Genomic DNA, 27,783 nt, shown 5'->3' on the forward strand with positions numbered 1-27,783 from the left:
TTTGGGCAGCACTGATAGGCAATGAAAATTCTCCTTGAAGCATTCAGGGCTTCCCCTCATTTCATGGCAGTGGCTGTTCTGCTGCATTTCTGCTGCTCTGCACACAGCCCCAGTCACACTCCTGCCCTCTGCACAACACCAGGCACCAAGGTGTGGACCTTACTACCACTTTACTAGCACTTTACCACCCTGGAGCCCTGGAGCTCAACCCACTGCTGATTTCCCCACTGTGGGGTGACAGCCACAGGCACTACTGCAGTGCAACAAAATACAGCGTGGTGGGGAGAGGCCACTCAGGGCACATTAACCAGCAAATTAACCAAGCAAAGCCTGTTTGGATACCAGGAAGCTCATCAATGCTGTGTAAGGGTCTTAAAAAGCCAGCTAAGACATCTGCATCTTTTATTTGCACCATCTGTTTTCACAGGCCTCACTTGAGGGACAGAAATCCATAAGGTCTGACTCACCTGGACCCCTGTGGGTCTGCTGGCAGTGGCAACAGCCTGAGCCTTTCTCTGCCAGCTCAGAGCTGTGCTGGGAGGTTTAGGTGGAGATCAGGGCAAGGTTCTTCCCCCAGAGGGTGCTGGCACTGCCCAGGCTGCCCAGGGAATGGGCACGGCCCCGAGGCTGCCAGAGCTCCAGGAGCCTTTGGGCAGCACTGCCAGGGATGGACAGGGTGGGGTTGTTGGGGGTCTGGGCAGGGACAGGAGTGGGGCTGGATGATTCCTGTGGGTCCTTTCCAAGCTGGGACAATCTATAACCCAAGTTCAGGATAAGGCATTTCCATGGAAGCCGCGCTCTCGGAGCTGCCCATTCCAGTATGAAAATAAAACTCTGAATTATAAATAGTACAAAAGGGCAGGAACGGCTGCTGCAGCCTGTCCCGTGTATTGGCTGCAGCCACGGGCACACACAGAGGGCAGGAATTGCACTCCCACAGGGAATGCAGCTCCGTGCGAGCCCGGCTGCCGGGTATTGCACACAACATCCATCCCCGAGCAGGGGAACGCCGGGACCGGGAGCCTCCTCCTGGGCAGGGCCCGGCACGGTGTGCCCCGCCCCGGAGCCGCTCAGGACGGGATCATGCCCTTGCTGCGCTTCCTGTCGGCCATGGCCCGCCGGTTGTGGTTGGCTCGGGTGCTTTTGTTGGCCTCCTTCTTCCTCCGCTCCTGCAGCGTCTCCCGGCTCTGCCCGTGGCCCTTGGCGGTGCCAACAACGGCGGAGCCGTCGTGTTTGTGCCTGGGGGACACAGAGCAAGGACATCACAAGGTGCAGGCACTCTGCACTCCTGGGGTGAAATCCCACATCCCCACAAACACTGAGGTGTGAGGGGTTCAGCTCAGGGCTCCCACGGCAGCCCAGGAGCAGCATCAGCCACACCACCACTGTGTCCTTGCACACACTGAGCCCATCAGCTGAAACCAGCTATGAAACTGTCCCAAAATCCCTGTGGGAGCTGTTGGAGCTCTGGGAGTTGTGCTCTCCGAGAGCCTGTCTTCCACAGGGTTCTGCTAGTTGGAGTGACAGGACAAGGGGGAATGGCTTTATGCTGAAAAAGGGGAGATTTAGATTGGCTATTAGAAGGAATTGTTCCCTGGCAGGGTGGGCAGGCCCTGGCACAGGGTGGATCCCTGGCAGTGCCCAAGGCCAGGCTGGACAGGGCTTGGAGCAGCCTGGGACAGTGGGAGGTGTCCCTGCCCATAGCAGGGTGTGGAGCAAGATGCTCTTAAGGTCCCTTCCCACCCAAACCACTCCATGATTCCATGCCATGCCTCCCCCTATTCAAAGGGATAAAACAACCAGCAGTGATGTAAAGGGTGGGTGAGGAATCCACCCCACTGTGGCAGGACCCTGACACAGGAATGCCAAGGAGCAGCAACACCCCCAACAACCCCAGCCAGCAGCAGAAGAGCTGCAGAGGCAGAGGGACAGCCTTGCTTACCCCTTCCTGGCGAGGAACGCCTGGCGCCTGGCCTCGGCCCTCTCCCGCAGGACTGCGGGGTCCTGCACAAAGTGGTCCTGAAGGAGGCAAGGGAACAGCTCAGGAGACCCATCAGCCCCAAGGAAACAGGGCAGGAAACACATCAGCCCCAAGGGAACGGGTCAGGAGACCCATCAGCCCCAAGGGAACGGGTCAGGAGACCCATCAGCCCCAAGGGAACAGCTCAGGAGACCCATCAGCCCCAAGGGAACAGGTCAGGAAACCCATCAGCACCAAGGAAACAGGGCAGGAGACCCATCAGCCCCAAGGGAACGGGTCAGGAGACCCATCAGCCCCAAGGGAACAGGGCAGGAAACACATCAGCACCAAGGGAACAGGGCAGGAGACCCATCAGCACCAGGGGAACGGGTCAGGAGACTCATCAGCACCAAGGGAACAGGTCAGGAGACCCATCAGCCCCAAGGGAACAGGTCAGGAGACCCATCAGCACCAAGGGAACAGGGCAGGAAACACATCAGCACCAAGGGAACACGTCAAGAGACACATCAGCACCAAGGGAACAGGGCAGGAAACCCATCAGCACCATGCAGCAGCCTGGAGAGGAGAGGATTCTGTTTGGAACAGAGTCAATTCCTGGTTCATTACCTCTGGACCAGTGGGATTGGTGTCAGGGACTCTAAACACAACACCTGGCACAAAACCTGCCTGAAAACCTTCCCAGCCCATGGCTGCTCCCAGCACATCCATGGAAACAGAGTGCCAGTGACCCTCAGAGTGCTCTGCTGGCTCTGTCTGTCTCTGGGTAAAGCAGATTAAAGCTCCCCACAGAGGAAGTGTCAGTGCTCCACCACAGTCAGGGCAGGAAGCTGTGGAGAGCTCTCCTTGGGGACACATCACAGCCCAGCAGCCACTGAACAGCAGCTCAGTCCCTGCTGCTGCTGCTCAAAGATTCCCTCTCTGAAACAGGAAATCTGCTCCACATCACCTGCAGGTGAAGCAGGGAAGAAATATGGCAAATTTGAATGCAACTCCAGCTAAATGTCACCTTTGTTCTTTCCTTTTCAGCTTCCTCCTCCTCCTCTTCATCTTCTTCCTCTGTCTCCTGTCCTTCTTCATGTCCTTTAGGTCTCAAGACCTGAGGAATTGTGAATGGCCTGGGAAATAAGACACAAATAGTTAGAAAAGAAAACAGCACAGCCACAAACATTTCTCTGAACAGCACATCCTTTGTGGTTTGCATTATGTCTTCAAAAAGATGAGACTCTACAGAGTTCATGGACTTCATTTTCCTGAACAAAAAAAAAAAAAAGGAGACCCAGGAGTTAATACCACATTCCTATGGGCAATTAGCAAACACACAGTCTCCACTGGGGAATGTTCACTATGAAATTGTCACTGAAAATAATAATAGTTAAATAAAACCCCAACCCTGAAACCTCACAAGGAATTTCTCCACAGAAACAACAGCTTCCTTTGGGAAATGGGTATCCAGACATAGCCACAATATGAAGGAGTATCCTTTGCTAGAGCAGACAGGGAGCATCTGCTGCAGCAGACAAATTTGGACAGAACCCTTCCTGCTCAGGCAGTGCTGTGCTCCAAACCCTCTGACTGCTCAGGGCTACCCAGGGAGCCCCAGTTCCAATGCTGTGCCCCAGTTTCCTACAGGGGGAAAACCCTGGAGAAATTCATCAGGCTTTATGAATCACTCTGGACATGCAGAGCAAAGGGCCTGGGGGTGGAGGAAGAATTTACACATGCCTATAACTCTTCTTTAACATAAATATGTGTCTGTGTTTGAATTCCATTGGAATTCAGACCCACCATTCCACTGCCAAAGAAATAAATGCAGAACCAGAAAAGCCTTTGTTATGTCAAACCAACAGATCCAGTTTTCAGCAGTGACCTCCACTAATTGTTTCTAGGGGCACTGAGACCTGAAAGACGGAAAAACACCTGGGTGCCACATTCTTACAGGCAAAACACAAAAAGGATTCAAACTGAAGCTTCTCAACACTTTAGGAGAGGGAAAAAAGGGACAAAGAGCCTCAAAGCTTCCATTTGGTTTGAGGTTAGGGATGGTGACATCTTCATAATACATCAGAATTCAAAAGGCCACTTTCAGGAATGTTAAAGCAGCTTTTAAACCACACACTTTCTAAAATAAATATTCTCCAGCCTCCATCCCCATTAACCCTTTGTTTCCCAAAACAGTCATGGTGCAGAGTGCTGTGCAGTTCATCAGGGACTCAATTCCAGCTGTCAGCACTCAAGAGGGGATTGGCAGGGAAAAGTCTGGTTGTAAAATTCCCCAAATTATGAGGTTTTCCTTTGCTAATCAGCCATTTTAGGTTGCCCAGCTCCACTGATTTTCCAAGCCATTTTTCCCTGCTGCAGGGAAGTTTCTCCAAGGAGAGGCACTGCTGAGTACAAATTTCCACACATGGCAAATTCCCCTCTTGGATTTGCTGACTAATTGAGGCAATGGCCCAGTGGAAGCTGGAGAACATCCTGGGCACACTCTGTGTTCATTTGCAACACATTCCTGAAGTTTAGGAATGGTCTGACTAGGAATTTGGTTTGTATTTATGTACAGCCACTTTCCAATGAGGTTCTCTGCCTCAAGAGTGCCAGCACTTTCTGTTCAAGGAATAGCCTGCTGTAGGGGGATAGAACATGAGTAAATACAGGTACAGTACAGTACAGAAAGTCATCTTACCCCCTAAAGAGTTGCAGCTGAGCCAATTATTAAGGATTAGGAGCAGGCCTGATGTTAACAGGCAGCTGTAGCCAGTAAGAAGTGTTATAAAAGAGTGGATTGTTGGGAACTGGAGTCAGTTGGCTGCTGTGAGGACAAAGAAGAGTCAGTGCCTAGAGGGGCTACCTAAAAAGAACATCGAGGAGGTACGAAACTCTGTCAATACGGAACCTTTGCAATGTAACGACAACAGAACACTCCCTACCCACAGGAGAAAGGAGACCCAAACCTCCCTCCTTGCACATCACAGTGCAAACAGAGAAAAAGGGCTGCTTTGAATCCCTCGTGGAGGAACAGGGCCCAAACAGCGTTTCCCAGGTTTGTGGGAGCCAAACAATTCCGTGCCTCCCTCCTTCCCCCTGCCCTCAGCATTCACCTCCTGGCGATGAGCTCGTCATCCGAGTCGGCGTCGTTGGCGCCCACTTGGTTCCCGTCGTAGGTGTCGTCGTACTCGTCCTCGTAGTCCCCGTAGCCCGGGGCGGCTGCGGGCAGGGGCAGCTCGTCCAGCACCACGCTGTACTGGCTGTAGCGCTGCCTCTGCTCCGCCACCAGCCGCTTGTCATTCACCAGGCTCCGCGTCGTGTCCTTCTCCCTCCTGCCCGGCAGCGGGAGGAAAAGGGTTAAAACCTGCCCCCGAAGCTGCTTTTTGTCCTGTTGGTCAGTGGGGTGTGAAGCAGGGCAAGCCTCGTCCCCAGTGCCACAGGCTCGCCTTACCCCCCACCTACCGGCCTGCTGCTTTATGGGATGGTGGGATGGTTTAAAGCTTATTTTATTCCATCCTCGCACCTTCCACCAGCTCAGGATGCTCTGAGCCCTGTCCAGACTGGCCTTGGACACCGAGGGATCCAGGGGCAGCCACAGATTCTTTGGGCACCCTGTGCCAGGGTCTCTCCACCCTCCCAGGGAACAATTCCTGCCCAATATTCCCTCCATCCCTGCCCTCTTGGCAGTGGGAAGCCATTCCCCCTTTTCCTGTCACTCCAAGCCCTTGTAAACAGTCTCTCTTCCATCTTTCTTGTCAGCCCCTTCAGGTCCTGGAAGGCCACAATTGGGTCATCTCAGAGCTTTCACTCCAGGCTGAACAATCCTAATTTTCCTCACAGCAGAGCTGCTCCATCCCTCTGCTCATCCTGGAGCTTCCTCTGCTGTCACTCCAGCAGCTCCAGCTCCTTCCTGTGCTGAGCCCAGGGCTGGCTGGAGTGATCCAGGGTGGTGTCCCAGGGCTGTTTGGCCACTCAGAAAGAGCAGGAACTGGAGGCCACCACCAGCACTTCAGACAGAGAGGGAGCTCTCACAGGAGGCCAAATGCAATCCCATTGCAGGTGAAACTTGGCCAAGGTGCATGGAGGGAGCACAAATGTGAGGGGAAAAGGACAAATGTAGACAGGGAGATCCAAAAAATAACCAGGTGAGAATGAGAATAAATACAATTCCCAAGGCAAAGAACAAAACAGTAGAGAGTGACTGTGATTCAACCTCTCAGAGCACTGCAAGGGCTTGTTCTTTAAATTTAGAAGGCAAGTAAATTACAGTCATTTTATAGAAGGGAAGACCAAGAAACAGAGGGTTTAAAAAGCAGCTGCTGAGTGTCTCAAGCTGCACAAGCATAATCTCTCAAGTGTCATTTTTCAGACCAGCTAAGAACATATTTACAGCAAAGCAACAAGGGATTCCACTGGCCAGCATTCCCAGGAGAACCTGCAGCCCAGGATTTAATCCCAACAGTGGATTTAACAGAGAAAGGACCTGTCCAAGGCAGTGGCAGTGACTCAGGAAGGGACAGACTGAGGGGATGTGATCCAGCAGCCGGGATTTTCATTTGGAATCTCAAAACAAAGGAAGTTTGCAGCTGGAGGTGTTCCCTGTGTGCCATGACTCACTGGTGGCACAATGCCCTCCCAAACACGTGCTGAGCTTGGGATCCCTGGGATAACAGCTCCTGTGGGAATTCAGCTGAGCCTGAACCCTGCACCTCCTAATTGCTTCCTGTCCAGCTGGTCTGGTGACTGGACAGGAGCTGCATGAAATGGTCTGGGCACCAATCCCAGGAAAAAACAGTGGGGTAGCTCCTCATGGAGCTCAGGACATGCTGTGGCTCCAGGAGACAGATTCAGCTGGCAGCCAGGGCTGGACAGGCACAGACAAGTGCCATCACTTCTCAGGATCAGCAGAGTCTATGCTGGCACATTCATTTCCTTGTGTTTGATTCCCTCCACGTCCTGGCTGGATTTGTCTTTCTCAAGGACAGTCTCTGCCCCAAACTGCTGATGCTGAGAGTGGCCAGGACAACCTGCTCTGGCTCTTTAGTGCTATGGTGACACCAGGCTTAGCAACAGCACCCTGAACACAAGAGAATTTGGTGAGCAAAAGGTACTTAGAAGGAGAAAAAAAAATTAAATATTTGATAGAATTCAAATCCAAAGCAGATCTCAGAATAAGCTTGGAGAGCCCTGTTACCCCAAAACTGGGGTGAACCATCAGTGCTGAATATTAAATCCTGGAAACAAGGTACTGCAGCTTTTCCTTGGATTCAGCTGGATATGGTCACCTTTGGGCACTGCTGATCTCCAGGTTATAAACTACTCAAACCACAATTAATGTCTGGAGTCCTGCAGATTCTTCCCAAATGTTCTGAAATGAAGGGAGGCAAATGACAGCAGGAAGAGGATAATCCCAAGGGGTCACATAACTACAGCAGGACAGAGGAGAACTTCTCCAAGAGTGCTGGTGCCCCTGGGGGGCAGTGCCATGGGAGCAGAGCCCAGCTCAGGGATGATTTACAGCCTCCAGAGCTCTCCAAGTGATCTGCAGAGGGAGCTCTGGATATTCCAGCCACTGTATGCTCTGTGCTGAACCCAGTGCTCTCTGGCCTTGACCAGCTGCTGCTGCAGGGCTTTGGGAAACAGGGATAAAGGCTCTGGGCATCAGGGATAACCCAGCACAGCTGTGCAAGGCTCTGGGAATGAGGGTTAACCCAGCACACCTGTGCAGGGCTCTGGGATTCAGGGATAACCCAGCACAGCTGTGCAAGGCTCTGGGCATCAGGGATAACCCAGCACAGCTGTGCAGGGCTCTGGGAATGAGGGATAACCCAGCACACCTGTGCAAGGCTCTGGGAATCAGGGATAACTCAGCACACCTGTGCAAGGCTCTGGGAATGAGGGATAACCCAGCACAGCTGTGCAAGGCTCTGGGAATGAGGGATAACCCAGCACAGCTGTGCAAGGCTTTGGGCATCAGGGATAACCCAGCACACCTGTGCAAGGCTCTGGGAATGAGGGATAACCCAGCACAGCTGTGCAGGGCTTTGGGAATGAGGGATAACCCAGCACACCTGTGCAAGGCTTTGGGAATGAGGGATAACCCAGCACACCTGTGCAGGGCTCTGGGCATCAGGGATAACCCAGCCCACCTGTGCAAGGCTCTGGGAATCAGGGATAACCCAGCACAGCTGTGCAGGGCTTTGGGATTCAGGGATAACCCAGCACACCTGTGCAATGTACCTGTCTCACAGAGCAAGGCACCACCAGGAGGAGAAAGGTTCTGCCTTTGAATTCTCAGCTATGGACACAACAAAAGTCATGGCCTTGGCCAGAGAGAAAGGAAATTCCTTTCTTGCTCAGCCAAGACAGGATCAGCACTGTGGCACTGCTCTGAGGAGCTGGGCCACTGGACTTGGGAACAAAAGTGATTTTTTCCTAGAGTTTGATGCAACTTTGCTACCAAAACCTTAACTGGGTGCTCTCAGGTCAGTGGCTCCAACTCCAGCCAGACTTTCAGTTATCTGCTGTGTAAATGGATCCCAATTAAGATCACCCATGGATGGTTAGAGGAGGTGTTTAAAGTCCAGTGCAAGGTGTCCCTGCCCATGGCAGGGGGTGGAACAAGATGAGCCTTAAGGTTCCTTCCAACCCAAACCATTCCATGATCCTGTGATATGCTTTAAAAGAATCTGGAACAAGGGAACCACACCACAGAGCTGACATCAGTGGGAGCCAGCACCACACACCCAGCTAGGCAGAAAGCAAAGTGAAAACTGGTGGGGGTTTGCAGAAATCTCTGTTCATGGCAGGGGGATCCCTGCTCAGTGCAGGCAGATTGACTAAATGACCTTTAAAGGTCCCTCCCAACCCAAACTACTCCACAAGTCCAGGTGCCCTTCTGCAGGAAGCTTTACAGCAGCAGGGACACACAAGCAGTCTAAGGCACTGAATGTTATCAGATGTTGAAGTAGATGGATATTGAATCTTCCCTTGGCTCTGGATCAAATCATTAGTTATTCTCAGCTCTGAGTCACAATCCCAGGCTCAGGGATGGGTCTTTTCAAGGTTTGTTGTTCAGTGCAAGTTTAATATTAAGCCCAAGGAGGAAGAGCCTGACATTACAAATGAGCTTGGCAGAGCAATCTCCAGCAGCAGACACAGGAAAGCCAATTAGGAAAAACACTAAGTGAAACCAACCCTCTCATAATATTTCACTTCACTTTCCCAGACAAACAGGTGGGAAACATTTTTGATAAGCCTTTCCCCCTGCCAAAACATTCCTGCAGGAGCTTTTCAGGAGAGATAAATGTGCAGGATCCCAGGTGTTTGTTCCTCCTGACAGGCAGAGCTAATGACTGGGTGCCAACACTCACCTCTTGCCTTTCTGGATCCGAGACACATCCACTGCATCCCTGCTGAAAACATCAAACTCATCATTCTGGAAAATGTTACAGCGAGAGCTGACCAGAGGGGTAGGGTCTGGCTTCAGCTGCCTGTTAAAAAACAAACAGAGAGAATAAAACAAAAGTGAAGTGAGGGAGAGAAATCCTCTCCCTTCCCTAAGCCCTTGCTTTATCCTTTATCAATCCCAAAATATCCTGAGCAAAAGATCCTGAGCACACCAGAGGTGCTGGCTGAGTCACAGGGCACAACCCCTTCCCTTCCCAAAGCTTGGATTTGAGGGGAAACTGAAGTAACCCACAGAAAGACAAGAGAAAATTCTTCTGTTCATTTCAGAGTCTATCAAACCATGCAGGACAACAGAATATTCAACAGACTGCCTGGTCTCAACACAGTGACTCAGTGAAGACAAACACTAAGTGTGATGAATTACAGGCTGGAAAAAATTCCAATAATTTGTTGCTGCTGATTTCAAGATATTTATCTCCCTTGTTAAATCTTTCCCAGGGTTCCAGGTTTATGTTTGTTCAACTTGTAAGTGAAAAGACTGTACTTTTGACATTCATTTTGGTGGTGCAGACAGCTCGGCTGGGCAGCTGCAAATGCTGCTGTGTTCCCCTATAAATCAGCAGGGGTCACAATTCGACATTTCCTATCGAACCAGCAGCTTTGTTTCAAGATGCAAAAGGCAGGAAGAAAAAAAAATACAGCTCTATCTTGTGGAACTGCTGGCTTTGCAGAAAAAGCAATCCTTCCTAAAGCCTGTCCTGCACCACTTGTGCCAAAGTCAGCAGATCTGATGGTGGGAACACAAAGATTGTTGCAAAACTCAGATTTTTTTACATCATTTTTCCGATAAAGATGCTTTCCTTTAATGCAACAGTGAGACAGTCTGCCCATAACTCCATGAAATGTGAACAAACAGCACATTCACATCCTGATGCTCTGTCAGGAACTGCTGGTGCAGCACAAACACACACTCACAGCTGCAGACAAACTCCAACAGCTCAATCCTGCCACCAGCTATAAACCCTCCATCCCCTGCCCAACCCAGGAAAGCAGGACAAGCCTGGCAAATTTGTCAGAGGGAACATAAAAATGGATCTGAATTGTTCTATCTTCACTCACAAAGCAGCAGCAGCCTGTTAAATAACCATGTTTGACCCTGTGGGGTGAATTCCAGCTGAATTGGGTCCTCTGAAGATGCCCTTTCCTGTAGGACAGCTGGGATTTTCACAGCTGTGACAACAAATGCTGCAGCAAAATAACTTTTGGAGGCAATATATTCTATTGCCCAGCATTCTATTCTGTTCTATTCTATCCTATTCTAGTCTAGTTTAGTCTAGCATTTCATGTATAAGTGGTTTTGTCTCCTGTCACAAAACACAGCCCTGCACTGCTCTACTCTAACACTGAGCAGCAAAGGTCCCACTGCTCTGCAGGGACACAAGGAGGGCAGAAAACTGGTGACAGGTGACAATGAGAAGCCTTCACTTCTGTTCTCTCTCCCAAATATGCAAATTCTTAGAGCTCCACAAGTGTTGAGCCTTCAGTGAGAGCAATTAAGTGAGACAGAAACAACCAGAGCTTGTCCCACACCTTTGCATCCTTCGGTCCAGCTTATCCAGGTACGGCACCAACTTCTCCTCCAGGATGTTGTTGATCACCTGCTCTGTGTCGTATCCATACTCCTCCAGGCAGGCCAGGATGAATCCCTCTCCAAGATCTGGCAGCAGATCCTTCACTTGGGAGATCAGGGAGTCCAGCTCCACGCCGGACACGGCGGCGACGGGCGCGGCCGCAGCGCTGGCACACTGGGGACACCAAACACACCTGGTGGCACTGGGCAGGGACACAGCTGAGGGCAGGCAGTGGGCACAGAAACACAGGGCAAGCAGCACTCTGGGCTCTCAGGGTTTACACACAGAAGTCCAAGGCTGGAGCCAAAAGAGAAACCAGCTGTTTAAACTACACGAGGTTTCCAGCACAGATTTGGGCACACGGCTCCTTTTGCCAGTCCCTGAGTCAGCAAGGACACCCTGGAGAATCCCTTCCTCAAATAACAGGCAAGCTCTGCATTTCAAAAATATGCACATGAGCTGCAGGGATGAAACAGAGTATTTGAATAATCTCCAGCAAGGGAAAACCCAAGCCATGAGAGCTGGAAGCAATTTGCTCAGAGATAACTCAGGATTCAGGTGTAGCTTCATGTCTCATTTCCCAAGGCTGCATGGAGATCCAGCAAAGGTCAGAAATTACACCACATCTCATGTTGTCCCCAAAGCTGAGCAAACCAAGCTGTCCTCACAGACAGAGGAAGGCCAGGAAGAGCAGAGCCCCCAGGGAGAGCAGAGCCCAGTCCCACACAGAGCTGTACCCACCTCATCCTCCAGGGCACACGCAGCCCCCAGATCCTCCCTGTCCTCAGGGCTGCTCTCCACTACGGCTGAAGCTCCATTGGATGCTGCTGGAGCTTTAACAGCCTTTTCTGAGAGTCCTTTTCTCCTGTCTACTCCTTCCCAGGCACTTTCCACTGCTTGGAGGATGTAGGCTGTCCTGGTCTCATCTCTAGGAGCACAGCATTAAGGACATTTCTGGATGCACATATTCAGGGATCACCCTGAAGTAACTACGGGATTGTCAGCCACGTCCAAATTTGTGCCTGCATCAACACTCACAAAACCATGCAATGGTTTGGGTGGGAAGGGACCTTAAAGCTCATCTTGTCCCACCCCCTGCCATGGGCAAGGACAGCTTCCATTACACCAGGTTGCTCCAAGCTTTGGACACTTGCAGGGATGGGGCAGCCTCAGCTTCTCTAGGCAACAACTCCCCCCTATCCTTTTTTTTCTGTTAAGGGAAAACTTTCCAGTACTCCTTGCCAGTCATGTAGCTTAACCAGAGGCAGAAATATCAGTGGTGTGAAGGAATCCAAGAGCAGCAGGCCAGCAAAGCCCAAGGATACAGTGCAGAGGATGCCTGCTGGAGCAGACTCACATCATCCTCAACAGGGAACAGCTCATCGTAGTCACGGAGAAATCTGAAAACACAGGAGCAAGTTTAATCAGTGGAGCTCAATTAATTAGCACTACTGTGCCTCTCTGACTGCCTCAGTGCTCAGGTAGGAACAGAGAACCTCTCACCCAATGCTGGATTCCAGCCACGCCTGATTTTGGTCCCACTACACCACAGCAACACTCCTCAGGTGTGAGGGCTGGAACCCAGGGCTGCATTACAGGGAAAATCTGCTTTACCATGTGAATGTGCTCAGAATGCCAGCATGGGCAGGAGGACAAGATGGAATTCCCAGTTCTGCCACTTCCTTTGCATCTCCAGCATTCATGTTTAATAGTTTTCTGGTCTGGTCAGCCCAGCTGGAAAGCACAGATCAGCAATAACAGCCTAACTTGTCAAGGCAGCTAATGGCTAAATTGCTCTTCTCTTCTTTGTGAGGTTGGATTAAAGGGAGTGAAGAATTGCATTTCTCTGTGCCAGGGTCTGTGCTGCAGGCTGAAATCCTCTCACTGCACTTCTCCCAGCTACTTACAAGATTTCTGACTCCCAAATGCCTCGTAAGGCTGCCTCAGGCAATTCTGCTGTGAAGAATGGCAGAGGAAGGAGCTGAGCCCCCTCAGGCCTCCTGCCAGCCAGACTCACCTCCTCTCCTGAAGCACTGAGGTGAAGATCTGCAGAAATTCCTCAATAAATGGCTGAATATTCTCACAGCTGCAGGAAAACAGCACAGTGAACACTCAGAGGCAAGTCTGCCAAGCCCACCACTCACATTTACACACCAGGGGAAAGCCCCATTGGAAGAGAGATTTCAGGCCACATTTGGCTTTCATAGGAGCAAAGAGTCAAATGGAAGCAAGTGGTTTTTAAGGCTTCAGCAAACATTTCAGCACTTTGATCTCAAGCTGTATCACACCTAGAATTACAAGTTTTCAGACAGACTTTATAAATAGTTTGATGCCTCAGACTTGCAGTGAGCAGAAAATGGTGTGCACAGCTTTTGTAATTGTGCCTTTATGATGTCTTGGGATTACACCAGTGAATTTTCTAGAAAGTTTGTGCTCACCTGAGCAAGAACACCTGCCAAGCAAACTCCCACTGCAGCCTCAGTGCCCAAACCCTGGGTGCTGCTGAGGCTCCAAACCTTGTTCCAAGGCACCTTTGGGTGGGAAGGGACCTTAAAGCCACCCCCTGCCATGGGCAGGGACACCTTCCACTAGCACAGGGTGCTCCAAACCCATCCAACCTTGCCTTGGATGCTTCCAGGGATGCCCAGCTGCTCTGGGCACCCCGTGCCAGGGCCTCTCCACCCTCACAAGGAACAATTCCTTCCAATATCCCATCCAACCCTGTCCTCTGGCAGTGGGAAGCCATTCCCCCTCATCCTGTCACTCCAAGCCCCTGTAAACATCCTCTCTCCATCTGTATTGTTGGACCTCCAGGTCCTGGAAGGTCACAATCAGGTCTCAAGGTGTTACACATGACCAAACTTTGCACAAGCCACACACTGGGGTCAGAAAGCTCATTGGACCCAGCTCAGCACAGAGATTCTGGACCAAACAGCTCCATCTGGAACATTCTGATACACAGGACAAAAGAATCTGACCTTAGCCCAGCCTTTGGCTACAATCCCAACACAAATAGCAGTTTCTGTTCATTTTCTCCAGTAAATTTGTAAATGAGAAGCAATTTCTCCCACACAGCAATCAAGTAATTGGTGAGTAGCACAGAGCCAAGTGCCAATACCTGCTCTCTAGGATGGGCTGCAGACAGACTTGGTTTACTAGGATGTGAAAAACCTCTATCATCTTCTTTCTGGAGTGTGAAATCCTCCTCCACAAATCAGCAAAAACACTTCAGAGAGAGCAAAAGACACTGTTAGTGTCAGCACCAGAATCTGTAACACACCTTTATGCCAGAGTTAATCCTCTAGAAGAAGAATTTCATTAGGATGATCATCTCCTTGCTGCAAAGACTAGATATTAGACACATTTCATGGTCATTAAGGAAAATCCATGCCTTATATAAAGCTTTTCAATCCCAATTGTCCTGGCAGCTCCCCACACAAGACCCCTGCTGTACCAGCACAGCCTGTGCCTCACACTGAGACTGAGCTACACAGAGATATCATTCATGTTCTCACACTTTGTAACAATTTACATGCACCTCCCATCAAATTCCTTCTTACACAGCACTAAAAATGATTCGTCACCCCAGTGCCCAGGAAAATTTGCTATTACAGAAGTCATCTCTTCAGAGCCCTTTGAAGCAGCAGCAAAAAAGCCAGGCCCCTCAGGGATGGGTAAAGCAGCATGAAGTGAATTCTTAACTAAGCCCAGGGAAGTCTCACTGAAGATCCAAAGGAAACCTTTGCAGGAATTCTCACCTGTTATCTTCATAATGCCTCTTCTTGATTGCAGATTCCAGCTCAGGAATTGCCAGCTCATAAAACGAAGCCAATCTGTACAGAGGGGAACAAACCTGTACCTGTCAGCTGAGGTTGCAAAAGTCATTTGCTAAAAGGCAGAACAAATGGCTGATTTCATGAAACCCTCCTCTCACCAGCAGCACCCATGAGCATCACCTCATTTTGGTATTTCTGCCCCAGAACACAAGCAAACACAGCACAGAAAAAAGAGCAGCACTCTAAGGAAATCACAGGGAGGTCTTTGAAGGGGTAAGAAAGAAAAGCATTTGAGAAGCATCCTGGTGCTGATCAGAACCATCTGCTCGACCCAGAAAAACCCCCAACACAGATCTGCAGCCTGAAAAGACCCAACACTCTCAGAATCACAGAAACCTTCATGTTGGAAAAGCCCCCTGAGAGCACTGAGTCCAACCATTCCCCAGCACTGCCAAGGCACCACAGACCGTGTCCCCAAGTGCCACATCCAGCTGGTAAATCCCTCCAGGGATGGGGACTCCACTGCCCTGGGCAGCTGTGCCAGGGCTGGACATCCCCTTCCATGAAGAAATGTTCCCTAACACCCAAGCTGAACCTCCCCTGGCACAGCTTGAGGCTGTTCCCTTGTCACTCTCTCCCAGCCTCTCAGCTTTTGCCAAACCTCACTGATATTCTCTAGCAAGAAACTTGGGCATAACATCAAAGGAATTTGTTTTCAGACCCTGAAAACAAAAAGTATTTCTCTGAAATACTTTCTGCTTCCCTTGCTTTGGGTCCTACAGCAGAAGTTCCTTTTGTCCATAACACTGGTCCCTCTCCACCCTTCCCAGAGCACACCCAGTACTGTTCAGCTGACTGGAAATGGTCATGGATGCCTGGCTCTAGGATCACTCTTAAATAACAACAGACATAGAACAGGAAATCCACACATCTCTATCTCCATGTATTTATTATGCTGCATTCCTGCCAGAGAGACCCCAGCAGCCTCTGCATCAAATCTGTCTCCTCATCTAACAATGGGACAGGACACAGTGGCACATTCAGTATTTTTACATGGCCAGGACAAACTCTGTCTGCACTCCAAGACATACCTGTAACAAAATTCATGTTTTTGGAAGGTCTGGCAAGCCAAGGGAAAGACATCAAGAAAGGCCCAGAGAGTTGTGCAGGTGTCACATAAATACAGCACAATGTCCTTCAGCTCCTGGGAGGGAAAGAGCAGTTACTGAGGGAAGGGCCAGGCAAGATTTCCCAGCAGGGACACAGAATATTGGGGACAGGCCTATTCCTGACTGCACAGAGTCTGTATCAACCCCATAAACCTATTACAGGGCCTGGGGGCAGAGACAACACTTCTCCTAGAACTCCTAATGTTTGTTTAAGTATCTACAATGCAATCCCAATTGTCTGCTTTCATTAAAGATCCTGGGAGATTATAAGAACCCTCATGAGGTTCTGTTCTGGAAGGTGGCTTTGCCCTCAATACACCCTCCACATATGGAATTCTTCCCCAGTGTTTCTTTTCATGAAGCATTGCACAGCAGAAACATGGGAATCAAAGGGAACATGGGAACCAAAGGGAACATGGGAACCAAAGGAAACATGGGAATCAAAGGGAACATGGGAAACATGGGAATCAAAGGGAACATGGGAATCAAAGGGAACTTGGAAAATGTGGGAATCAAAGGGAACATGGGAATCAAAGGGAACATGGGAAACATGGGAATCAAAGGGAACATGGGAAACATGGGAACCAAAGGGAACATGGGAATCAAAGGGAACTTGGAAAATGTGGGAATCAAAGGGAACATGGGAATCAAAGGGAACATGGGAATCAAAGGGAATCAAAGGGAACACGATAAACATGGGAATCCAAGGGAACATGGGAACCAAAAGGAAATGGAAAACGTGGGAATCAAAAGGAAATGGGAAACATGGGAACCAAAGGGAACATGGGAATCAAAGGAAACATGGGAACCAAAGGGAATATGGGAAATATGGGAACCAAAGGAAACATGGGAATCAAAGAGAACATGGGAAACATGGGAACCAAAGGGAACATGGGAAACATGGGAACCAAAGGGAACATGGGAATCAAAAGTAACATGGAAAACATGGGAATCAAAGGGAACATGGGAAACATGGGAACCAAAGGAAACATGGGAACCAAAGGGAACATGGGAAATGTGGGAATCAAAGGAAACATGGGAATCAAAGGGAACATGGAAAACATGGGAACCAAAGGGAACATGGGAATCAAAGGGAACATGGGAATCAAGGGAACCAAAGGGAACATGGGAATCAAAGGGAACATGGGAAACATGGGAATCAAAGGGAACATGGGAACCAAAGGGAACATGGGAACCAAAGGGAACCAAAAGGAACATGGGAAACATGGGAACCAAAGGGAACATGGGAAATGTGGGAACCAAAGGGAACATGGGAATCCAAGGGAACATGGGAACCAAAGGGAAATGGGAAACGTGGGAACCAAAGGGAACATGGGAACCAAAAGGAACATAGGAAATATGGGAACCAAAGGGAACATGGAAAATATGGGAACCAAAGGGAACATGGGAACCAAAGGGAACATGGGAAACATGGGAACCAAAGAGAATATGGGAAACGTGGGAACCAAAGGGAATATGGGAAACGTGGGAACCAAAGGGAACATGGAAAATGTGGGAACCAAAGGGAACATGGAAAATGTGGGAACCAAAGGGAATATGGGAAACGTGGGAACCAAAGGGAACATGGGAATCAAAGGGAAATGGAAAACATGGGAATCAAAGGGAACACGATAAACATGGGAATCCAAGGGAACATGGGAACCAAAGGGAAATGGGAAACGTGGGAACCAAAGGGAACATGGGAAATGTGAGAACCAAAGGGAACATGGGAATCAAAAGGAAATGGGAAACATGGGAACCAAAGGGAACATGGGAACCAAAGGGAAATGGAAAACATGGGAATCAAAAGGAAATGGGAAACATGGGAATCAAAGGGAACATGGGAAACATGGGAACCAAAGGGAACATGGGAAACATGGGAACCAAAGGGATGTTTTCTGCAGTCTGATCCAGTGCAAGCTGCATTTCCAAGGCAGCTGAAACAAACTGAGTGACACACTAAATGACAGTTTCAAACTATCACTTATCAATAAATCATACTTTGAACTGATAGTTTGGTCCCACACACAAACTGAAAGACTAAGGTTTTCCAGAGGACCACATTCACTGTCTTTGCACAGCCCCCAGCACATAAACTCCTCTTAATTATCTGCAGTTAAATGACACTGGTGTTAAAACACACATTTCTGAAGGAAAAAAAAATCAACTCTCATGACCTCCAGGGTTAGGTGGAGACCTCTGTCAGATATTGTTGCATTATTTATAAGCTGGTTAAGTAAAAAAGTTGCCAGGTTAAAAACTATCCATGTTCCAAAGGATATGGTTGAAAGGAATCAGCTCATGGTGGAAAGGTTTTATCACCATGTCCCAGGACAAAGAGTGCAGCAATGGCACAGAACCACGAGCTGTGGGAGCTTTGGGGAACAGAATGATCCTCTGTGGCCTGCTCAGAGTACACAGAGCTCACTCCTACCTGGAGGGGCATGTTCCCTGCAGTCACACTGACTTTCTCTTCCAGTTTCTGGGGCTCAGCAGAGGCCCCTTCACACTGCAAACCACACTTGTGCAAAATATTGTTGAACACCTAAATGAGGAGAACAGGGCAGTGTTAACAGACAGGAGCCAGCAGTGGGACACAGCAGAGAAGGCAGAAGCTGAAGGAGGGTGGGAGGGAGGAGTCATCAAGTAATAATTTTAGATAAAGTTCAAAACCTCCCTGACAGACACTAACAAACTAGGGAAAGGGAGAAACAGCAAAGTCAGGGGAGGCTTAGGCTGGATATTAGGGAAAGTTCTTCCCCCGGAGGGTGGTCAGAGCTCAAGAAGTGTTTGGACAATGAGTGGGATTGTTGGGATATCTGTGCAGGGCTTGATGATTCTTGGGTCTTTTCCAACTCAGGATATTCCTCATGAAACACATTGTGCCCACCTACAGTGCTCCCTTCCCACTCTCCAAGCTATGCCACATTTCCAGATGAAATGCCAGCAGGAAAGCAGTACCTGGAGGATAGTGGGCAGAGTTTCATCGAGGTCACTGAAGTAACTGGGCTGCTGAGTGAAGATGTTTCCTGAAAAGGGAAAGGAGAGCTTTTCCATCAGTTCAGACATTGATGCCAATGAGCAAATTAGCATCAGAAAATGGTACTTGTGTTATTGCTGACACCCCAGACACACCTAGTGACCACGAGGGACACAGCCCACCCTGACTCCTCAGCTCATGCACAGGCCCTGCTCCCAAAAAGCTGCTCCATCAGCTCTGCAATGCCCCTGGAGATGCAGCAATGGGAACATGCTCATCAGAGCAGAGCAAATGAGATGTCAGATGATTCACGCTCCAGGGGCTGAATCAATGAATAATGCAAATACTATCACTGAACAACCCCAGATCCTTTATTTGACAACTGGAGTTGACTTTTAATTACTGATAACAGCTCAGCACACACCAGGAGATGTGCTGCCGAATATTTCTTAAAGGTAATGAGCCTTTAGTAACACCTGCTATTATTTTACTAGGACTCCATTATCTTTACAAAATACTCCACTGAGTAATGCCACACCATAAATCCTCACCTAGCAAGCACCAAGGCTCCTATTTTCCTGGGAATTACTGTTCAGATTATGACAATTAGGAGTTCTCCAGCAAGGACAGAGCTATGAGACAAGTTTCAGATAAAGTTATACCCTGAGAAGAACCTCAAGTTTCTGAAGTTATGAATTACACACCAGAACTGCTCATGCCATTACTGTCCCGACATAGTGAAATAATCAGGTGAGCAAACCTTTGGTCACCTGCATGCAGCATTATGCACTCCAGAGCATAATTCAAAGGAGCTTTCATTACTTAGGTCTCTTTTGGAATATTTTAAGACCCAGATAATCTAAGCTTCCCATCTGAAAGGGAAGCATCTGTCTTGCCATGCCTGCTTTCCATCTCTGAGGCACAACAGAGGAATTTAGAGTAGAAGCTACTGAAAAAGGATAAAAAGATTAAAAATGCAAAGGTTTATCTAAGATTTTCGGGCTGGAAATCTGTCTACACCACATGATTTAACTAACACTTCTCATGTGAGTGAAGTTGGAAATGAGACAAAAATAACTACCAAAGAAATGGAAAACCTTCATCCCATGAGCTGCAGGCAAAGTGGGTTAGAATTCAGGAAGAGCTGGCTTAATCCAAGGGTAGATATCGTTCCACTCAGGTGATGTTAAAGATCAAGATAAAGAGAGAAGCTAAATCAACGTGCTCCATCTTCACTCCTCAGCACCCATGGCTGGATGCTCCTCCCTGTGTACTCACCACCAGGGCCATGTGTACAGGCACAGAAAGCCAGGGATAAGCACAGCTTGAGCAAGGCTCTGAAGTGTTTGTGGTTTGGAAGCTCTGGATGCATCAATGCCTGCACCCAAGTTTCAGGTTCTCCCACTTCCCACAGCAGTGATTACCTCACACCGAATGTTTCACTTGGCTGCCAGCTCTGGGAACAGCAGACTCACAGCTGGACCGTGCCCATCTCCCAACCCTCCTCACCCTTTGCCATCTCTGCCAGGGTTTTACAGAGCCCCACATTCCTCCTACAAGGGCTGAGGCCACATTCAATTGGCACAGGAAACAACTGAGCCTAGGTTTATGTCTAACAACATGGGCCTGGCTCAGGGCAGCAAAGCAGGACATGAAGCTTTCCTTGGAACAAGCAAAGTGCACATTGGAAAAGAAAAGCACAATCTGATCTAGAAATGACAAATCTCAGGTGCTACTGAACAACTAATTTTCAGAGCAGTTCCACTGGTATAAACCCCACTAAGTCACTTGTCATAAAAGCAAAAACCTAAATGTAGCAAGTTGTTCCTTGGCTTTTACTGACCAATCATCTTCTGGAGCAGGAGCCCATTTCCTTTCCCAAAAAGGACACAGAGATCCAGAATCTTGGGGATATCAAACAGGAAGTTATTGTAAATAATTTTTCCAAAGACAGAAGGAGTGATAAAATGATCCTACAAAGAGAGGAAAAAAAAAAAGGAATTTAAAGGATAATCCATATCTTGCTCTGCAGTAACTCCAGCATTATAATGGCACCTGTAAAAACATCTCTCAAAGGTATGTTAAGGAATTTATTTCATAGAAGGCAGCAATTCTGCTTGAAACAGCTTCTGTGGAGCCATCTATTCCCACATTCGTGTCCTGCCATACCAGGCACCCCACTGAACAGCAGCTGAATTAATCTAATCTACCTAAAAGTTTTACAAAAAATCTCCCTGCAGGTCCCCAGTTCCCAGCCTGACACCAGAACAGCTCAGGAGCAGGAATGAGTAACCAGGCACAGGGACAGCCTGAGATTCTTGCACCCTGGAGAGCAGAACCCAGCACCAGAGACCACAGAATCAGGGACAGGCAGGGAGAAACCCCAGAGCTGCAGCTCTACATGCTGACTGCTGAACACTGTGCCAAAACCTCATCACACTGAAGGCATTTCTTACAACATTCTGGGTGAGAAAAATCCCATTGTCTGACACTGAGAAACAGGCAGCTGAAATGTGATTTTGGATTTTCAGAAGCCTGGTTTGCCTGTGACAGCAAATGTTTTCAATCCCAGTGAAAGGCAGGGCACACTGTCCCTGCTGAAGCAGAGGGATGGGGCTCAGTGCTGGCCAGGTTCCCTTTCCAGAACTCCTGCTGACTCCTGCATGACAATGGACTATTCATCCCCTGCCGATCACTCAACTAGAAAATGGTTTCAAATGCTCCCCTGCCTCTGGAGTGGTGAGGTTTAATCAGATCCTGCAATGAAAGACAGCACAGAGGTGTCAGGTACTTCTGCTGAAGTGGTGCCAGCTGCAGGCTCCAGCATTCCTTCATCCTGCTCCTGTCCCACTCCTCCACTCCCAGGCCTTTCCCTCAAAAATCCTGAATGTCAGCACTGTGATGAGCAAGAGAACCAACACAGCCCTGACACATGATGAACCAGTGAGGAGATCAGTGATTGCTGCAGCACAAGGGGCCTCACTCACCCTGCCCAAAGGTGAAAATCCCATAGCTCCAGAGGGGAGCTGCACTCACACAATTAGTGATGAGGATGTCTTTAATTATAGAATCTCAGAATGGTTTGGGTGGGAAGGGAGTGCCCCCTCTGCCATGGCAGGGACACCTCCCACTGTCCCAGGCTGCTCCCAGCCCCAGTGTCCAGCCTGGCCTTGGGCACTGCCAGGGATCCAGGTGCAGCCACAGCTGCTCTGGGCACCCTGTGCCAGGGCCTGCCCACCCTGCCAGGGAACAATTCCCAATTACCAATATCCCATCCATCCCTGCCCTCTGGCAGAGGGAGCCATTCCCTGTGTCCTGTCCCTCCATCCCTTGTCCCTCTCCAGATCTTCTGAAGCCCCTTTGGGCACTGGAAAGGGCTGTGAGGTGTCTCTACAGCCTTTTCCTCTCCAGGCTGAATGCTTGATGATGCCAAGATAACTGTAATTTAGAGAGATTTCACTCTATGTCCAAAATTTGGGGCAAGTTCATGGAGACATAAGTATTAGAAGGAATTTTATGGCCCTAATGGAGTGAACGCTCAGGAACTGGTGGCATGAAGAGCCTGCTCCACGTGGCCACACCAAGGCCAACGTGCTCTCCCTCCTCTTCCCATGACATATCCAACCACTGCACATGGATAACCTGCTATTACTCAGGAAGAAGATGCAGGCAATCAACCAAGGAATCACTGCATAGTTTGGATACTTCAGCTCTGAGTGTTATCACCTCCACTCTGAGAACCCAGCTGATAAAATCATCAGCGAGAGGAATGTCCGTGCCAGAAGGAAAATGACTCATTTCTCTCTTTTTTCCTAAGTCACACAGCCTGGAGCACCTGCAAGGCATGGGAACATTCACCTTGGACTCCTTGTGGGTGGACATCCTGAGGAAGGTGAGGAAGACACTGCGATGGAGGCATTTCTGCAGCTCCTGCACCTCGGGGTGGCAATCCCACAGCACGTCGAACTTGCGAGGGGCAGAGCGCAGGTAGGAATCCAAACACTTCTGCAGGCTCTCATCAAATATCACCTGGCACAAGCAAAGGCAGGAAAATGGAAGGAGGGAATGTCACACCTTCATAGGTCGTGCTGCTGAGCAGCCCAGTTAAATTTAAAGCAATCAAAAACACCCAGGCCCACAAAAAGGACTCCTATATCCATCCACAAGCCAACTCTTAAAATCCCCAATGGAAAATCCTTAGGGAAATACTTTCTTTGCATTCTAAGGTGCAGAAATGGAAATTAAATGTTTCCTGCATGACATAATAAGCATAAACAAATCTTTATGAAAATGATGTAAGGCTCATGGCTTTTACAAGCACCTGGATGTTTATGTTGTATCTCCAGATAAAAAGCAATGATTACCTGGCACCAGAATTTGTCATGAGGCAGAGCCAGAAGCCAGTTCAGGTCATCTGCAATGAATTTTGCTCGTTCCAGGAATTCCTCCACCAGAGCAGGGTCTCTGATGGCAGGAGGGGGCTTGTACAGCACGAACGACCGATCTGCTTTAATTTCTGGGTGCTGCAGAAAGCCAAAAAACCACTGTATTAGAGCTCTGTATTACAACCACTGTATTAGAACTCTGTATTACAACCACTGTATTAGATCTCTGTATTAGAGCCTCTGTATTAGAGCCTCTGTATTAGAACTCTATTACAACCACTGTATTAAACTCTGTACTAGAACCTCTGTATTAGAACCTTGGTATTAGAACTGCAGACCAAGTGACAGCAATGTCACCATCTGCTCACTGAATTCCAGGAAACACAAAGCTACTTTTTAATACAACTTAACATTATCAAATCACGGAATGGTTTGGGTGGGAAGGGACCTTAAAGCTCATCCAGTTCCATCCCTGTCATGGGCAGGGGCACCTTCCACTGTCCCAGGTTATTCCAGCCTGGCCTTGGGCACTGCCAGGGATCCAGGGGCAGCCACAGCTGCTCTGGGCACCTGTGCCAGAACCTCCCCACCCTCACAGGGAACATTTCCTTCCCAATATCTAATCTAAATTTCAGTTTGAACCAATTACTCCTTGTCTTGCCACTACAGTCCTGATGACAGGAACATTCCCTCCCCTGGTAACTTCTCATTTTCTACCCTTTCAAGGCAGTGGGTTTGTATCGTTCTTTATGAACAACATTTTCAGACCTTGATAATTTGGCAGTTGTTGCTCCTTGCTTTCTCTTAACCAAAGCCTGACAAAGCAATCCTCCCACACCATCAAAACAAAGAGCAGGAGCTTCCTGGCATGCCTTTGAACTCTCTCTTTTCCCTCTGAACTGGTTCTTGCACAATACTCCATGAACTCAAACTGACACAACCATCAAAGGCACAAACACTTTGCTACCTTTCCCAAAGGTTACTGAACGGGCTTTGCCCAAATACACCCACCCTAAAAGGAGAATTCAGTGAGTAGCAGGTTTGGGCTCTGCCTCATCCCAGGCGTGCTCAGGGTAAAGCTCCTCAGGAGTGAGCAGCACTGACAGTCCCACTCCTGCAACACACCCAAAAGGCTCTCTCCAGACCTTATTTCTGGGAAAATATGGTTTCTGTGGGTTGAATTGCCTGGTTTCATCAAGCTGAAGGCACAAGGGATGAATCCCAGTGCCACAGCTCAGAGCTAAACCTGAGGCAGAGCTTGCAGAGACTCCCAGAGCATCCCTGCACTGCAGCAGAGGTTACAGGCTCAAGAGAGGTAGTTGTGCTGTAAACACAGTTTACTCCAGATGTTGAACACAGCAAGTTTGGGTCTCATGTTCTGGGTTTTTCTCATGGTGGGTAAATGAAATCTCAACTATGTGAACACATTAAAAAAATAATTTAACAAGCAGGCTGAACAAATTTCACAGAATCACAGAATCTCCTGAGCTGGAAGGGACCCACAGGGATAATCCCAGCCCCTGTCCCTGCCCAGACCCCCAACAATCCCACCCTGCCCAAAGGCTCCTGGAGCTCTGGCAGCCTCGGGGCCGTGCCCATTCCCTGGGTAGTGCCAGCACCCTCTGGGGGAAGAACCTTGCCCTGATCTCCACCCAAACCTCCCAACACAGCTCCAGCCACTCCTGTCACCCATCTCAGACAAGCCCCAGTGTAAGACAATGATTTATTGAAGGTCTGTTTGGCTCTCAGGAACACCAGAGCTCACCAGAGCTGGCAGAGTTCTCAGCTTCCCTGTCTGGGGATCCCTTTCTGTCAGCTGGAGCTCGTCCAGAGGCAGTGCTGGCATCCTGGTGGCTTCTTCCTGTCCCCAGCAAACAAAAGCAGCACAGGATGCACTTCACAAGGTCAGTCAGGCAAGAGCAGAACAAAAGAGGCTGCAGCCCTGCTGTAACACGTTCACACTGGCTGGGAACACATTTATACCCAGCAATTTATACCCCACCAAATGCCAAATTCTGGGGGGACCTGGACATGTATCAGAGGAAATCTGGAATGTGGTGCTAAACTTTCATCTCTGATCCTTACAGATATCTTCCAGGACAACAAAACACATTTGGGGACACTGTTTAATATGGAAATTAGATATTTAAATGGAGTTGCTGAAGAGCCGTGCTGAACTCTGGCCTTTGCAGCCTCTTCCAACACTTACAGTGTCTCTCCTGACAGCACAAACTGCAGGAACAGCCCAAACACAGCCTTGCCTGTGCTTTAAAAGAGCATTTTTGGTGCCTGTGTGCAGAATCTCACAGCACTCAGCCAGACAAGGGACACAGGCTGAGCCTACAAAAGCCTTCCCCACCCACTCCTGCCAATTCCCATGTGCTCACAAAACCACAGCTTCATCTTCAGCAGCATTTGTGGGCTCAGAAATGTTTCAATTAACGTTCTGAAATTAACTATAAGGCAAATATTGGAGTAACTCAAGAGAAAGAATGTTACGGGCACTGTTAAAAAAGTTCAGACTTAGAAAAATGAAAGTTGCAGGATAAAAGAGCTTTTGAATTCTTTAGGGGGTTATGAGTTCTGCAAAATGGTAGCACCCCTAAAAAGTTATGTTTGTATTAAGAAAGTCACACATCTCCTTAGATGCATGTTTAATTGCAGTCACATTGCCTGGGCTGGAAACCAATTAAAACAAGAGCAGGGTCTCTAACGCTGAACAACTCTGACTCAGGAGTGGGGTCATGGTTTAGACAGCAAGTGAAAAAATAACATTTTTCATTTCATAAATTTGTCACCTATGGATTTAGGCAAAAATTCTTTAATCTAACATTTTAGAGCTCAATTAAAATAATACAGCAGAGCAACAGCAACACCTACAGTTTAGAAAACAAAAAAATAATTCCATCTTTTCAGAGGAGTTTAAAAACTAAAATGATGACAGAAGCAACTATTACTTTATGATGAACAATTTCTTTGGGGAAAAAAAAAAAAAAAGAAATCACCAAAACTTTTTAGCAGAATAAGCCAAGCTGGCTATTAGTTCAGTTTCATCATATATTTAATTTGGCTCTAAAAATTTTTAAAGTCATTCTGAAGGTTGCACATAGAAATGTGTGTTTGTAACGCAGAAAAACAAGCCAAGTGTCTCATTTCAAGCCTGGAAGGCACCAAAGTCTCCAGTCCAAGTCAAAAACATCCTGGAAGAGACAGCAGCCTAGAGAAGCTAGAGAAGAGAATAAACCTGAGTATGGGATAACCTCAACAGGGAATAATTCCTGATCACTCTCAGAAACTTTTCCCCCCACAAAGAACTTTGGTGTAAACCACATGCCCACGATCAATCTGTCATGCCCTGTGATTTCAGGTGCAGTGGAAGAGCCAAACATGATGAACCAGGGAAACTGATTTTCCCAGGGAAATTTATTTTCCCAGTGCCAGAAGTGTTCCCTGTCCTGCAATTCCCACTGATGAGCACATCCATGGAGACATCCAGGGTGATGTGACACTGCTGAGGGTGAGGCAGCCAGCCCAGCACAGCTGGCACAGGGAATGCTGCAGCATGGATTCATGGAATGGTTTATGTCGGAAGGGACCTTAAAGCTCATCCCATTCCACCCCTCACCATGGGCAGGGATTACCCCAGGCTGCTCCCAGCCCCAGTGTCCAGCCTGGCCTTGGGCACTGCCAGGGATCCAGGATGGGCACCCTGTGCCAGGGCCTGCCCACCCTGCCAGGGAACAATTCCCAATTCCCAATATCTCATCCAGCCCTGCCCTCTGGCACTGGGAGCCATTCCCTGTGTCCATTCCCCATGTCCATTCCCCGTGTCCAGCTGCTTGAGGCCCTTGTCCCAAGTCTTTCTCCAGCTGTTCTGGACCCCTTAGGCACTGGAAAGGGCTCTGGGGTCTCCCTGGAGTCTTCTCCGCTCCAGCTGAGCACCCCCAGCTCTGTCACCTCGGCCCTACCCATGGCCAGACTCCCCCGGTTAACCCAACACCGCCGGTTACGCCGGGCCCCGCCGCTCCCGCTGCCCCCGCGACCCCGTCCCGGTCCCCGTCCCTGTCGCACCGGGCCCTGCCCGGCCGCTGCCGCCCAGCCCAGCCCAGCCCAGCCCCGCCTCAGCTGCCCGAGCCCGGTACCGGCAATCGCGTCCCACCAGCCCCGCGACGCTTCCGTGGCCCAGCGCTGCTTCCGGCCCCGAGCGGAACTACCGGGCTGGGCTGGGCGGGGCCCGCGCCGGCTCCGCCCCGGCGGCGGCACCGGCCCTGCTCCGGCTCCGGCTGTGGGCGGCAGGGGCGGCACCGGGGCTGGGTGTGAATCAGGGGGCGGCACCGGGGCCGGGTGTGGATCGTGGGGCGGCTCCGGCTCCGGCTCCGGCTCCGGCTATGGATCGGGGGGAGGCACCGGGGCCGGGTGTGGATCGGGGGGAGGCACCGGGGCCGGGTGTGGATCGGGGGGAGGCACCG

The 27,783-nt window shown here is 49.3% G+C and overlaps 1 protein-coding gene across 1 annotated transcript; it reads right to left on the reverse strand.

The window, feature by feature from the left end:
* Positions 1-563: 563 nt before the first annotated feature.
* ASCC2 (activating signal cointegrator 1 complex subunit 2) lies at positions 564-27,492 on the reverse strand. The gene is made up of 19 exons (XM_058036787.1): positions 27,457-27,492; positions 25,080-25,175; positions 23,294-23,452; positions 22,788-22,958; positions 20,773-20,902; positions 18,911-18,978; positions 18,384-18,494; positions 15,872-15,984; positions 14,763-14,837; positions 14,123-14,230; positions 13,022-13,090; positions 12,330-12,404; positions 11,746-11,932; positions 10,964-11,178; positions 9,337-9,456; positions 5,077-5,295; positions 2,988-3,096; positions 1,943-2,019; positions 564-1,239 (listed from the first exon to the last, which is right to left on the reverse strand). The coding sequence occupies exons 2-19, from the start codon at positions 25,158-25,160 to the stop codon at positions 1,071-1,073; spliced, it is 2,256 nt and encodes a 751-aa protein (XP_057892770.1). The 5' UTR covers positions 25,161-25,175; positions 27,457-27,492; the 3' UTR covers positions 564-1,070.
* Between the last annotated feature and the right edge of the window lie 291 nt (positions 27,493-27,783).

Source organism: Melospiza georgiana, chromosome 18, assembly GCF_028018845.1.
Source record: "Melospiza georgiana isolate bMelGeo1 chromosome 18, bMelGeo1.pri, whole genome shotgun sequence".
NCBI lineage: Eukaryota > Metazoa > Chordata > Aves > Passeriformes > Passerellidae > Melospiza > Melospiza georgiana.

Coding starts and splice junctions, on each gene's coding strand:
- ASCC2 (XM_058036787.1), bottom strand. CDS start 25,160: ATGCCAGCACTGCCTCTGGACGAGCTCCAGCTGACAGAAAGGGATCCC. Junction 22,959..23,293: donor ATGACAAATTCTGGTGCCAG/GTAATCATTGCT, acceptor TGCTTGTGCCAG/GTGATATTTGATGAGAGCCT. Junction 12,405..13,021: donor TCAGTGCTTCAGGAGAGGAG/GTGAGTCTGGCT, acceptor CTGTGTTTTCAG/ATTTCTCCGTGACTACGATG.